A 15773-nucleotide genomic window follows, 5' to 3' on the forward strand; every position below is an offset into this window, starting at 1 on the left:
TTTTTCTACAATTTTGATGAGGATTCTGAGACTGAGAAAAAGTGTTACATGACAAAGCTCACTTTGTCTGTAATCAGCAACATAGGTATCGAACCCAGAGTTGTCCCCAAGGATTCAGACAATGTCAAGCAGGAAAAAAGCCCCATGACCTAACTAGAATGGTCAGCGAAGGAGAAACATCCTTGTTATCATTACCATGGCTGCTACATAGTTATAAAACCTAATAGTTACAAGCATTTGTGCTCCATGTAAGTTCTGGTTCTTTCCATCTGCATGAAAGTGAGCTAATTACCTTTACACCTCTGAAGTGACAGACTGTAGAGTTGGGGAGCTAGCCACCTGTGACTCATCGTACTGATCCCTGAAAATAAACACACATAAAAATTCTCAAGGTTTGGAGACACAGATATATTTTTAAAAAGGCATTTGTTTTAGACTTTTAAAATGCTGACCAGTAATGAATGCTATGGCACATAGCGCTCGAACAAAATATTTGGGGGATAATTTTAGTAATGTTTTCCAAAGGGAGGACCTTGAATGGAGATCATTTTGAAGCTTTTTTCATCTTTATAATGAACTTTATTAAAAGATTCCCTTCAGGGACACATGGGTGGCTCAGTCGGTTAAGAGCCCAACTCTTGGGGCACCTGGGTGGCTCAGTGGGTTAAGCCTCTGCCTTCAGCTCAGGTCATGTTCTCAGGGTCCTGGGATCGAGCCCTGCATCAGGTTCCCTGCTCAGCGGGGACCCTGCTTTCCCCCCTCTCTCTGCCTGCCTCTCTGTCTACTTGTGATCTCTCTCTCTCTCTCTCTCTGTCAAATAAATAAATAAATAAAATATTTAAAAATAGAAAGAGCCCAACTCTTGGTTTCAGCTCAGGTCATCATCTCGGAGCTCAGCAACTGGCTATGTGCTCAGCAGAGTTGGCTTCAGAGTTTCTCCCTCTCGCAACTCCCCCCAACCCTACTGTCTCTCTTTCTCAAGTAAAATAAATAAATAAAATCTTTAAAAAAAAAAAAAATCCCCTTCAGGGAATCTTACTACTTAAGAAAAGAAAGGGGCCCTCTAGAGACCATTGGTCGTACAAGCTTGTTCTACCAATGAGGAAAGTTGGACCCAAGGAGAGCAAGAAACATGGCTTCTCAGGAGCAGAGCTGGGCTGAAATCCAGTGCCTTCTCATCTGCTACAAACATCTGTTTCACCCCAGTAGCTTTTTCAGGCAGAATCCAAAGCATTGAAACATGCTATTGCAATACCAGTTGCAAATGGGGAGCCCCTGAGTGTTGGTGAAATCCCCTGTCACAGTTAGCTATGTGACCTTGAGCAGCATTTTTGGTCCATTGGAACCTTGGTTTCCTCCTGTGCAAAACGAAGTTTTTCAGCAGGATTTCTAGAGTCATTTTACTCCATAACATGTGACTCTGAGATTTGAATATATTGGCAAATTAGTTTCTACTTTTCATAAAGCACACAGGTCTTTTTCCTAAGATTCTCCAATTTTCTAATGAAAAGTATCACAATCGGAATCCCAAATGCAGAAAAAATTTAGTAAAAGACAAAACAGCCATTTTTACACATGCAAGAACTCAAAGAAATTATTTCCCTAGTGCTTGGTTTTAAGAAATAATCTGTGACTATCCTCCAGCAAATCAAGGAACTAAGAAATATGTGAGTCGAAAGTGATAAGACAAATGCAAGGGCACCTGGGTAACTCAGATGGTTTAGCATCTGTCTTCGTCTCAGGTCATGATCCCAGGGTCCTGGGATCGAGCCCCACATTGGGCTCCCTGCTCTGCAGAAGCCTACTTCTCCCTCTCTCTCTGCTGATCCCCCTGCTTGTGCTCTCTCTGTCAAACAAATAAAATCTTTTTTTTAAAAAAGTGATAAGACAAGTGCAGAAGTCCAAAGAAGAAAAGCCTAAGGTGATAATTGTACAGCATGACTATGAAAAAGTTCATCAAAGTTAGAACAGGAAGGCAGTGGACTCCAAGATACCCTGAAGGTAGAAGGAAGAATGAAATGGGTTTCAGAATGACAAGGGAGATCAATGATACTAGAGACATAATGAAAAAACTGTGTGTGTGTGTGTGTGTGTGTGTGTGTGTTGTATCTTTCAACAAAAACAAAGACAACTTCAAAACAAAGAAAAAACAGTATCAAAAGTTCCAACTATGAAGAAAAGAAATCTAAAAATAGTAAGAGAAATGATTTTCTGAATGACAGAAATATTCTCTTTTGTTTGGCACTGGGGTCCTGGCCTTGAAAAGTTTCAGAAAAAAAATGTAACTGTAGCTTAATATTTGCCTCTGAGAAACCCATTAACCTGCCATGCTAATAAATGTCCATGTTCTTACCTTTCAAATCTTAGAATTCAAAAAAATTGATAACATATAGAATTTTTAACATTGGTGCAAAATAGAATGTAAAATGTGCATCTGTAGACTAGAACAAAATAAAAAGCTTCTGCACAGTGAAGGAAACAAAAACACTAATAGAAAACCTATGAATGGTGAAGATATTTACAAATGACATATCTGATAAAGGGTTAGTACCCCAAATATATAAAGAACTTATACAACTCAATACTCAGAAAACAAGTTATCCAATTAAAAATGGACCAAAATCATGAACATTTATCTAAATAAGACATACAGATGGTCAACAGACACATGAAAAGATGCTCAGCGTCACTCATAATCAGGGAAATGCAAATAAAAACTACAATGAGATAAAACCTCACACCCATCAGAATGGCTAAAATCAAAACACAATAAGCAACAAGTGTTGCCGAGAATGTGGAGAAAAAGGAACACTTGTGTAGTATGGGTGGGATGCAAACTATTGCAGCCACTGTGGAAAACAGCAAGGCATTTCCCCCCAAAATTAAAAATAGAATTACCAAGTGATGCAGTAATTGCACTATTGGGTATTTTACCCAGTAGTGCAATTACTGCATCACTTGCTATTTGTGGTATTGGTATTACTTGGTATTAATATTACTTGGTATTACTGCATCTTGGTATTTACACCAAGAATACAAAAAACATAACAAAAACAAAAAAACCCTAAATTGAAAGGCTATACTGCAGCATTATTTACAATAGCCAAACTATTGAAGCTGTGCAAATGTCCATCAATAGATAAATGGATAAAAAAGAGGTAGTATGTGTGTGTGTGTGTGTGTGTGTGTGTGTGAGAGAGAGAGAGAGAGAGAGAGAAATATTATTCAGGCATAAAAAAGAATGAAATCTTGCCATTTGCAACAACGTGGATGGAGCTAGAGAGAATAATGCTAAGCAAAATAAGCCAGTCAAATAAAGACAAATGTATGATTTCACACATATGTGGAACATAAGAAACAAAACAAAGGAAAACAAAGAGAAACAAACCAAGAAACAGACTCTTAACTATAGAGAACAAATTGGTGGTTACCAGAGGGGAGGTGGTGAGGGGGTTAGGAGCACACTTACCATGATGAGCACTGAGTGATACCTAGAATCGTTGAATCACTACTAGTACACACATAGTACACATTCTATTAGAAACTACTATACTACTGTATGTTAACTATACTGGAATTAAAATAAAAAAACACAAAGACATAAAATAAAATGCACGTCTGTGACAGGGAATATAGTTAACAGAAGTTGAGAAGTCGAAGAAGGGAGAAGGGAGAAGAAATGGAGACGTGTAAAGATTCACACGATGGGCGCCTGGGTGGCTCAGTGGGTTAAGCCGCTGCCTTCGGTTCAGGTCATGATCTCAGGGTCCTGGGATCGAGTCCCACATCGGGCTCTCTGCTCGGCAGGGAGCCTGCTTCCTCCTCTCTCTCTCTGCCTGCCTCTCTGCCTGCTTGTGATCTCTCTCTGTCAAATAAATAAATAAAATCTTTAATAAAAAAAAAAAAAAGATTCACACGAAACCACCATGGCGATCACCACCGTGGCCTGCGTGGGCGAGGAAAAGGGACCAGAGTGGGAAAGCAGGGGATTTGTAATGTCTTGTTAAGAAATAAAAAGCTGTGGCAGAGTAGATGGGAGGCGTGTGGCGTGGCTGGGGGCAAAGGGCATTATTCCCAGCCATGAGCGAGCACTGGACATTGTGCCTTCTAAGCATTTGACATGGTTCTCCAAAGTTTAGGTGGGTTTCTCTCCCTCTCTTTCTTTCTCTTTCTCTTACACACATACACACACACACACACACACACACACACACAGAGGCAAGTGTTTTGCTGCATACCAAAGGGTGGGGGGCTCTGTAGATGTGTGGGGTTCTCTGTGCAGTTTCCTGATACTCTGCTCTGTAAGCTCAATTGCCTCGGTCTCCCCAACTCAAGAACTCTGCCAGGCTCTGCAGGAATGACCCTTCCCCGAGCCACTGACTGGAAACTCTGAAGTCTGTAAAATGGCGTAACCATGCAGCTGACTGTCACCTTTTAAGTATCAGTGGGTTTTTTTGTTTTATTTTGTTTTGTTTTGCCTAATGCCCAGTGTCTTAACAAACACTATTTTATATATAGATGTTCTTTATTCAGGTCCCTGGGAGGATAAATCTGGACTCTATTAGTCCATCTTAAAAGAAGAAAAAATTTTTTAAATGTCTGCCTTGTCAGGGACCCTTTGAGTCTCTGCCTTGTCTAACAGCCAATGTCTGCTTAGTTCCTGATATTGAAAATCTAACTTAGCCACCATTAAAGACAGCACTCACACCCACTACATCTAGCAGCCAGGAAGAGAAGAAAAGAAACTGGTTATGTTTCTTAATTTTTATTCTGTACATTTCCACACAATTCACAATACAGAAAAAGTGTCCAAAAAGTAACTGTAACTAGTCAATTTCGTTTTCAGAGATTAGTTCAGTCTCCCAAATGAATTCCGTTGAAAATCTCTGTAGAGCAACACAGTGATCAAGATACTTTATATAAATAGGAAATGCAATAAAATTAGGGAAAAATACTTTATGACTTTGTTACAAAAAACTCCATTCTTCCCTTCCCTCCCCTTCCCTCCCCTTCCCTCCCCTTCCCACCCCCCTCCCTCCATTTCATATTCTCTGGATCTCAGTTCACCTGGAAGTAAAACTTCATCAACTTACTGCCACAGCTGCTATTTTTTTTTCTTTCTTTCTTTCTTTCTTTTTTTTTTTTTTTGGATTCCACCTGCCAGTTGGCAGCTCTGCAAAAGCATGGCTCTGGGATGAGATAGGGCAGAATCAGAAATCATGAAAGAGCCCTTTATAATGTGACTGCAACTCTTCACACAGATGTAGCCTCTGAGAGTGAATTACCCACAGCCAAGCGTCCTCTGGGTGTGCAAGAATCTTCTCCCACTCAGACACCAAATTAAATGGAATATATTCATTCATATGGAACTGAGATTGTCCTCTGTTCCTTAACTCTTTACAGGAATGGTTTGGCCCATTTTTGATCAGCTGTGATCCATATTATATTCAGATTCACAGTTGTCACTTAACCGTTGGTAATAAATAAAGAGTAATTAAAAAAAAAAAACCTAGCTAATCTTTACTGATACTAAATCAGACTTTACCTTCTCAAAGACGTGTGTTGCAAAATATTCTACTGTGCTAGAATATTTTGTCTATGAAAGTTCTTAATCTCTTTTCCCAGGATAGCAAGAAACCCATACTTCCCAGCGCACAATCAGGATATTAGCAAGCATCGATCTGAGTTCTAATTGCATTGGAAATCAGGCATGTGGTCAAAGCCTCAGTCCAACCAACAAGGAACGGAGGGCAGGGAATGAAAAACTGTAGCGTTAATAAAACCCAAAAGGTCAGGAACTATTTGGATTCAATATACAAGGTGCAGTAAATATCAAAGCTGGATAGTATCTTAAAAGTGATAAATCTCACCCACATATCTCACAGAGTTACCCATAAATTTAAAACAAAATATAGGGTAAACCAATTTAGAGCTGTCATTGGCTTATTTTTACAAGACAATTTGTAAACATCCCCTATTCTATAATTTTAAGAAGAAATGTTATATATAACTCCCAAAATTAAAAAAAGTCTTTCAATTTTTAAGGATTGAATATAGACTTATGAAAAAAACCCAAGTTGTCTTTATTTCTCTCAAATTTTACCATAGACCATCATGAATCTGTGGATAGGTCCAATCTCCTACGAGCACATAGAGAAACTCCTTCAACCAACAACCCAGTCCCAAGGAAAGCTCTATTAGAAAGTTCTATTATAGGAATTGTCTCCTCTCCTAAATTCCACACGTAATTCTTCTAAGCTGCATAGATTGAAAATTTCATGATATTCTTTGAAGCCACTTTGAATAAGTTCAATCTTTTTCTATGTCTTCTGAATTTGCTTTCCATGAGGTTCAAAGTTGGCTGAGAGTATATATTATTTGTGTATGAGTTGCCATGGTGATTTGTGTGAAGACTGGAGCCTTATTATTGTCCCACTCTTGAGAATCTTTTTTTCTCATACCTCTGCTCTTCTTTCACCTTCAGGGCAAGGGTGAGGTGGGGGAGAAGGTGGACTGGGAGCATTTTCTGAGCAAGATTCCAGCTAGGAGTCCATTTTTGAAGACTACCTCTATAGTGCCTTCCATTGAGCCAACCTGAAATCTAAGAACTCAAGTCTTATTATTATGGAAGAAAGGGAGGATGGGCAATTAAAAGTATAGTCCACAGGGCACCTGGGTGGCTCAGTCAGTTAAGTGTGGGGGTCATGATCTCATGGGTTGTGAGACTGAGCCCTACATCAGGCTCCTCACTCAGTGGGGAGTCTGCATGAAAGATTCTCTCCCTCTGCCCCTCCCCCAATTCACACACACATGCTCTCTCTAAAAATAAATAAATCTTTAAAAAAGATTTTAAAAATGGACTTAAAAGAAAACTAGAATCCACAAACATAGCAACACCAGCCTAGTGATATAAGACTAAGTCCTACTTAATGGCAATAAGTTATAAAATCTGCCTCTATACCTCTTTACCAGAAAATAGAGATCTTCTGCTCCTTCTCTAAGCCCTACCCACAACCACATACCCCAAACAACAAATGGGTAGAAAGTAGGAAAATGAACACTAGAGCCTTTTTTCTCTTTAATTATTGAACCTGTGACTGTTCTGCCTTAGTAGAAATACATATCTTACTCAGGAGATTTGGAAATGGGCTAGCAATGGACAAAGAGAGTTCTGTGTGTCTGTGTGTGTGTGCACGCATGGTTGTGCACACATGCAGGTGTGTATATAAGCAAAACAAATTGTTTCGGTGTCATGAAAAACCTGTTTCTCAACGATCCAGGCTATATTTGCAATGACTGGTGTTTTTACAAAAAACTTTAATTGCCATCACATGGCAGGAACCTAAAGAGGCTGAGGGCTTTAAATGAGTTCTGCTTGGGTCTGAAGTCACAGAAATCAAAAATGAGAAAGTATCAAAGGAGTCTTTTAGTCTAAGCTCCCTCACAATTATGGAAGTGCCTTCTCCTGTTCCCTCATTTGGTGGTTAATTTTTGCTGAAATACTAGAACAAACCCTAGTAAGTCACTTTGTTTCCCAGAAAGCCCCATCCATTTTTTCCGGATGTAATGTTTAAGAAAAAAAGAAATCCTTCTAGAAGTAATAAAGTCACCTCCTTTTCATGTCTGTTCAGAATTCTTCTGTCCTTGCTTTCTTCTGCATATTGTCTGCCCTAGAGGACTTGAATCTCACCATTCTTCACCTGTCTCCTCCAAACATTCCTGTTCCTGATCTAGCTTTGTCTTCTTTCCAGATCAAACATCCTTCTTCTACATGGTCACTGAGCTGCCCATCAAGGTGCTTTGTAAAAGATGAGAGCAGGAATTGAAGGATCTCTCCAGTCTGTTTGTTCTTCCCATTTCAAAGTCAGCAGAACTTCCCACAGGTGTATCAGACCTCTGTGCATGTGATGGTAGGACAGATATAGCTTTGCATGGCCACCCGCTTACAGCAAAGGAGTCTTGAATGGCAAGCCCATTTTTAACACTTATGGGTACAGAATTCTAAAATATTGTTCCAATCGTGACTTCCAAGGAGAGAAGACAGTACTAACACTTTAAAATGTTGAGAGTCATAGAGAAACCTGGAAGTCATCCTCAGTGTTACCGGCTCGTGAAACCCCCCCAGGCACCAAAACATTTGACCTTTTTCCTCCTTGAACTTTGCCCAACCTGATAGGCCACTGAGAGCAAAACCTCTTGACTTTTTAACTTCACATTTTTGTTAGTTCTACTCAACTTTTGCTGTGGGATGCTAAGTCATCTTTTCAAGGAGACACCTTCTAAACTATGGAAATCTGCATGATGTAAAACAGCAGTGAACGCAGTGGGCAGGGTGGTGGTGGGGAGAAACAGTTTACTCAGCAAACATCTACTGTGGACGTGTTAGTCTGTAACATTCAGAGATGTTCGTTTTGGCCGCAGTTCTAGCATTTACCATAGGAATCTGTGCAAGCTGAATTCACTGTGTTAAGATTTGGTTTTTTCACCTAACATGATCTGCATGACCCATTTCATGGGTTCGTACCGAAGCTCAAAGGTGTCACAAGGGCATCGAAATGCTAAAAGGGCATCGAAATGCTAAAACCCTAAAAATTTTAAAACATGACTGAAGTTGTAATAAACAGGATAATAACAGTAAGCAGTATTTCAACTATTTTCTTTTGAAAGCTATATGTGTTTCACTAAAAGAATGAGAAACAAGATCGCTTCGGTTGTTCCCACCATATAGGGATCCCTTTCAGATGTCATTTGGCTCAAAAGAGGAAAACTCTGGAAAACATTCAGAACCATAACTCCTCTGCATGGGTGAGTGCTCTCTAGCAGTTATCAGGACTGTAGCAGAAGCAAAGGCATTTTCCACGGTTGTCTTTTGTGTCCATTCACTTGGATCCCAAATATCTTTTAGGCAAAATTTTCTTCTGTGGTTGTAGATTACATTTAATTGTGAGAATATCAAATCACAGCACTTTTTTTTTTTTTTACATTGGACAGATAGTAAAACCAATTTCTAATATGACTTAAGAATGCCTAAGAACATTCATCCAAATCCGTGATGCTTCCAGAAGCATTTTGGAGTAAGTTAGACCACTGAGTATGTTTGCTTTGCACTAGCTCTTAAATTCAGGCTTAGTTGGTTTATAATATTTTAAATGAGAACCAAAAGTCATTCTCTCTTAGATTTTTCCCCTCAATGTGGTGTTCTAAACATTAAAAAATCAAAGATTTTCATAAATTTTAAAAATGAAGTCCGGCCATTCATCATTTAAAAAAAAAAAAACCAAAATTTCAAAAACTCACAGCATCTGATTTCAGCTCCTTAGATGAAGGTTCCTAATCACAGCATCCCTCCAGATGGTCAGGGAGCCTCCGTTCACAAACAATCCCAGGGGCTGAACGTGTGTAATTCTGTAAGGTTGCCCACTCCACTCTAGGACAATAGTTATACTTCATTGTTGTATTCAGTCAAAACCCACTGCAAATTCTGCCTACTGCTTCTAGTTCCATCCTTGAGAAACAGCCTGAGTTTTAGCTCCCTTTGGCGTCGTATTTCTGTCTCATCTTGAAGTCTTGGTCGCAAATACATTTTTAAGAACAGGACCAAGACTCTTGGGAAAAAGAAATGCAAAATATAATTTCTTTAATATTTATATTCTCATCTCATATTTCATAGGACTCAGAGATTGCTGGCTGAAGAGTGACTGGCATGTAAAAGCCTGATGGGCTCCCCAGGGCATGCTTCCCTGGTACCATGTGCTATTGGAATCTGTCTTCTCCTAGGTTGCCAGCTCCATGAACTCAAGAGTTTTGGCTCTTGCTTTCATTCTTAGATCCTTAGCATGTTGCCTGCAGCAGAGCAAGGGATAAATTACTTTTCATATAAATGATTAAATATACAAATGTATGCTTGATTCACGAACATATGATTGCATGCAGAATGCCTGAATACATATATAGACTTTAGAATCTGTCTACCGTGAGGATACCATTCAATATTCAAATCTCTAAATGACAATGCTTCAACAGCCTAAGAATTATTTTTTTTCTGCTTTCTTTCTGGGATTGGGTCAGTGCTCTGTGTTCTGGGAGAGTGGGTTTTCTGAGGGCACTCCTCCTTGCTCGGTTCCTATTTTTAGGGTTCTCAGTAAACTCTGGGGAGACAGCCTAAAATCCATGGATGGCCACTAGGGGTATAACACGTATCTAATCCAGTTATCTAGGTGATTTAGGGGAACACATGATTTACATCACTGGATGTGGGAGAAGCCACCATGATTGTGGACAACTACGGAAGGACTAAGACATATGTGTGCTAAACTTCTATGGCAGGTGGCTTCTCAGAATAAGGCATGTTGTAACTTTATAGGGTAATCAAAGTCAGTGGACATATATTTGTCCTTCAGGCAAAATGGATACTTGTCCCAGAGGGTAATTTCATTCTGATCCATCTTGAGTGGAATACCTGGGGAAGATTTGGGTGTCTGTATGACAAAATGACTGAAGGTGGTGGTCGGAAGCCCAGGAGGACTCTTGACAAGGTCAGAAACTAGAGGGACTAGAGATCAGTGAAGACCAGGACACAGAAAGGGATGGGGCCAAAGTCCATCTGAGAGACCAGACAGAGAAAAAACTACAGCAATCAGCTGAATACGGAATTCAGAAAACGATAAAGTAGAGCGATTCAGAGAAGGCTCTAGTGAGACCTGGGTAGAAACGATTTTATACAAGTGTTTAAAATCAATTAGAAAAGTCTCTCATTTAATACATGTTCTACATTTTTCTTACCCAAACTGAAAATAGCCCATTTAAATAGAGCAATTGGTTTTATTTGATGGCTATGGTGCATTATTTCAACAATGATCTATCTCATTTTTAAACAGCATAAATGAATTAAAGATGGTACTGTTTTCAGTGATTTTCGTGAACTACTCCCACAGGAAGGAAGCCAGGCTCCTCAGACCCCAGCCCGTACCCAAGTTCCTAAACCTTCCTGGCAGCAGCATGCCCGCATTAAATATCATTAGGCAACGTAGGGAGTGTTAGCCCTGCAAAATCAGCCTTGTAATGGGGAACGAGCTTGACAGAGAAATAAACTCTCCATTTGTGATCCAAAAATAGCACAGACCAGACTCTGGGCTAAAGTAGGTCTCGTGCTTCATGGTAGGTAACCTAAACAATCATAAGACCTCTTGGTCATGGATTTTATGACACAGGCAGGCAATAGCAAACGCCATGTGTAATTGGAGTGGCTGCAGTAAGAGAACTCAGCTTAGCAGCTGTAAAAACAACAAAGAATAAAGGAAAATTTCCTGTTAGCTTTTCTTTGCTTGCTTTACTATACATAGAGAGATGATTAGCATGCTTCTAAAATGTTTTGTTTACTGGAAACCTATACAATAAAGTGTGTATAGCATATTATAAATACATACCATACATACATATGTATACAAATAAATACATTTCTATGTGTGTGTGTTGGGGGGGGGAGCTGTATGTACAGAGTCTTTCTGACATAACTTGTAAGCAACAATGTTGATCAGTGTTAACACTGTTTATCTCTGGGGAGTGGGACTCAGGCCACGATAGGAGCACAGAGGAAACCTTGACCTTGCCCGTGATTCTCATCTGTGCTATTAGAACTTTTTTTTCCTATAAAAAGCATGTTCTACCTTTATGATTAAAAAATCTATATATTTGAAATAAAATTGACATGTTAAAAAAAATAAAACATTATTATAAAACCTGGATATTATGAGAAGTCTAGGAAATGAATGTCAGAAATCCTTTAGGCAAAGAAACTATTACAAGGTCCAAATGCAGACTGCTTGTATCTCCCAATGCCAACACATCCGCTTACGTGCTAAGGCCAGCCACCATGATGGGCGAGGGAGCCAGGGATTGTGTGGGGGCTTTCTATCAGCAGTCACTAACATCATGGCCATGCAGTTGCCAGCTAATTTCTCTTCTTCAGAAGTTGCATTGGTTTTAGGTGATAGCCTCCATAAAGGTAACCAGAACTCTCAAAGTGAAATTTGTGGCCGCGGTGTTTATTTCCTTCTTGGCTTCTTTTGTTGTTGCTGTTGTTTGTTTTTGTTTTCTATCAGTCCCTGAATGTGATAAAGCACAGCTTCACTGGGGGAAGCTGGGTTCTAAACCAGGTTCTATTCCATTAAATGTGTACTTTCGGAATATGTGGTTCTGAAAATAATGACCTGAAGGTTCTCTCCTGTTGTCTTGAAGTAACTTTCCATTTCTCACACTCCTCCCTATCAACCGAAATCCACAAATGGAAGCCCCAAGCAGAAAGCATCTGCCCACGAAGGGCTCTTCAGAGCCAAGCACAGAGGACAACGGGCAGCTAAGCCAGCCACGCTCCAGCCCTGTCCTGAGAGGGTTTGTGGAAAATGGTATTCCTGTAAGTATACAGTTTTATGTCCTTTAAATGTTTGTGGGTTTCCAGATATAGACCAGGGCCAGACCACTGGTTTCTGCCCTTTCTGATGGCCCACTAAAGGGGATACTATATGCTTGAGCTGAGCTGGAAACTCCTGGAGCATATGGCCCCAGCTCCTTCTGAAGGCCAGGACTTTAAGAAATGCTACAGAAGGTAGGTTTAATATTGAATCCATTAACTATGTATCCGTTCTGTTCATTTTTGATGTTCTTTTGTTGGAAAACCCAAGTCCCGAGGGTCTTTGCTTTTTCAAAAAGATATTTGCCTTGGCTGTACATAGTTTCCCATCCATAATGCAGAACTCTTTTGGGGGGGGGAGCTTGGAGTGATTTCCAAATGCATAAGAACCCCTACAGTAGTCATTACTTTATCTATTTCATACCAGGAATTTACTGTGACTTCAGTTGGACCTATTTAAACTGGCCTGTAGCCATCTATACCATAAATTCTCTCTGGGCTGCTTTGAAACATCACAAAGAAATAGGAGATGGTAGCTGGTGAAAACAGTCCTTCATCCCAGAGATGGGATCTGGGTAAGCAACTGTGTGGCCAACTATTTGGCTCAATCTAGGGAAGGGAAGGCACCATTCAAAGCCAGATTCCGGTCTGTTTCAAGGACTATATTTCTGTCATCACCACCTCTCTTTGACATTCCTACCAACTGAAAAACTCCCAGATGAAGCCCAGGGATTAATTCTCCTGGAGCCTATTTTTTTCCAGTTTCTGGAGACAATCTACTGCCATCCTCCTCACCTCAGCATAAAACCCAACAGATAATTCTATCGCAAACACTGATAGATGGAAATAGATGACTCATAACCAACATAGCTGTCTTCCACAGCTAGAAATGACACCAATAATTTGATTTTGAAACAGCTAAAGAGATCCTTTACCCCCATCCCCAGAGAAGCTATTTCTCCTTAATACAGTTTTCCTATGTGTCCTCTCAAAATGATATGTGACCAAAATGCGATTCAGGTAAGCAATGCGTCACCTCTGGACCTTTAAAGTGAATGTGGAAATACAATCATTTATATGTTCACATGCAGAGACGCTAGGAAAGCACTTTGCTTATGTCTAAGAACAAAATGGAAGAAAGCTCAGAAGACATCAGTTTTAGTATGAAACAACCCTGGATCACCCACTTTCATTTCTGACTTCTGCCCAAGTCAAGTAGACATGTTCACTGAAAGTTAGGAGCCCTTTCCTCCTGCTCTAGTAGTTATCACAGAGTCTCTACTAGAGGGACCAGTAAGTACAAAGTGATCTACGGTGGGATTCAAAGTTGTAATTCCAACGCCAGAAGACACATTTCTGGTTAGGGTTCCCACAGTGGGTTTCTACTAAGAATTTCCTGGTAGGGGGAAACAGAGAAAAGAATAAATTAGACTACCCCATATGTAAGAAATGGGGTTGCAGCGCCATCAGGCATGACCTTGGGACCTGACAAGCAAAAGGTGAAGCATCCATCGGGAAGACCCAGCCATCCTGGAAATCCGGCAGTGGAACTCATAAAACAAGGCTTTGTCCTTGGGATAAGGCTTACTCGGGGTAATGAAAACCAAACACTTAGAAGGAAAACCTAAAACGGGACCCCTCTCACCACTACACCCAAGAGTCTCTACTTATTTGCCTCCGTGCAACATGCCAGTGACTGTGTTCTCGCTTAAGTGAGTTATTTTGACATATGTTGCTACTTTTGCATTGGCTGTTTTATTTCAAGTCAATTAGCCTGCTTTCTATTATCACTCGAGAAAGTCTAGAAGCAAATGCTGTCACAGTGCTCCATTTCCTGTAACCACAGTCCCCACACGTGGTTTTCTGCTCAGCAACTTCAACAGCACTTAAAATCCAGTGATTCTGCCAAACCAGCCGTGGGCCTTCATTTAATCCTTTGCTCGTCTCTATCACAGCAAAAGGCAAAGATGGCTACACGTAGGCAGTATGGGGTTGTGCAAACAGCCCAAGCTGAACCAGTCCTTCGTGGCAATCAGCAAGATCCCTGCAGCCAGGGCCGGCCCCCGGGTTCCCTCCCATGCCACCTCGCCATACCTTAGAGATACAGCACACACGTAGACATTATCCATGTAGCACGTCCCAGCTCCTACAGAATGACAAGGGACGAGAGAGGGGAGACATGCAAAGAATCACTAATAGTCTTGGTATATTTCGTCTTGGAAATGGGAGCAGCTTTACAGTTGCATTTTTGTAGGACATCCAGAGGGCTTTCAGAGACCTCCAGAGTGTCTTGTGGTCTTCAGAGACTGAGTGTAAAGACAGCAGATCGTATTTTTTTTTTTTGGAATGGTAGGTAGTTGCAGTAGAATTGTGTAGTACGGAGGAATCGTGAATGCATGGCGGAGGAGGGAGCAGTGCCATTTGTATGAACATCCTGTGAATCTCGAAAATAAATTATACAGGTGAACACAGCAGTTCATGCTACTTGCTGGAAGCAATAAGGATCAAATTTTGTGGAATGTGTATTCCACAAATCTCCAGGTATCCTGCCTCTTCCTCAGTGGGCTATCATGTTCTGTTGCATGTCTGGTAGCCCTTAACAACTGGTGGCATGGTCTCAGCTAGATTCTTGCAGAGAAAGACATATTTGTGGATTCCAACAGCTTCTTCCAGGGGAGCTGCCCAATTGCCGGGAGGGCACAGGTGATACACTTGCTCAGGTTCTCTTTGCGATCTACCAGGGTCAAACAGCAGTTTCCAGGTCCTCATGGCCAATGATCTTATAGTTCTGGCGGCTTTCTAGGTAAGCAGCCAAATCTGGGTCTCCAGCCTGCTGGGCTCTGTCTTGAGGTGTCTTACCCTAAAGGTGACAATGGGAAGGAAAGAGACATAAATACTTGCAATGAGATTTTTTTTTTTTTTTTTTTAATCAAAGAGTGTTCAAAGTTCACTCACTAAAGGATTTTTCCATGCTCATGGTTTTAGAGTTGACAAGACACTTTCAAATCTATTGCCACATTAAACACATGAGGTAGGTAAGTTCGAGAGAAAGGCAAGATCACTTGACAGGTGGGGCTTACAGCTGAGGAAAGTGGGGTTCAGAGAAACTGAGTCCACAGCAGGAAATGGTGTGGCACCCTGAGTCTGGGAACCCCAATTCTTTCTGGGAGAAGGGCAAGAGAAATCACTGAACAGAAAAGTAGGAAGTAGGCATTTGGACTTCTGACGCCAGACGCTTCCATGATGCTAAACCCTGGGAAACAGCAAGCAGACAATGAGAGGACCAGATCCTTGTATATGATCTAAAAAGGTTTCTTTGCTGGTTTCAAAGTCTTCAGTTAAGTTTTTCCAATTCAGAATATCT

General features: G+C 40.6%; 1 protein-coding gene across 5 annotated transcripts in view; it reads right to left on the reverse strand.

Annotated features, from left to right (window-relative positions):
• Positions 1-4749: 4749 nt before the first annotated feature.
• DGKI (diacylglycerol kinase iota) overlaps positions 4750-15773 on the reverse strand; it is a 442305-nt gene continuing 431281 nt past the window's right edge. For all 5 annotated transcript variants that reach the window (XM_045063016.1, XM_045063015.1, XM_045063018.1 and 2 more), the window contains one exon: positions 4750-15269. In XM_045063016.1, coding sequence (XP_044918951.1) covers positions 15153-15269 — 117 coding nt within the window. In that variant the 3' untranslated portion in view covers positions 4750-15152. The remainder of the gene's footprint in view (positions 15270-15773) is intronic.

This window comes from Mustela putorius, unplaced genomic scaffold (genome assembly GCF_011764305.1).
Source record: "Mustela putorius furo isolate JIRA1106 unplaced genomic scaffold, ASM1176430v1.1 tig00003845_pilon_pilon_pilon, whole genome shotgun sequence".
NCBI lineage: Eukaryota > Metazoa > Chordata > Mammalia > Carnivora > Mustelidae > Mustela > Mustela putorius.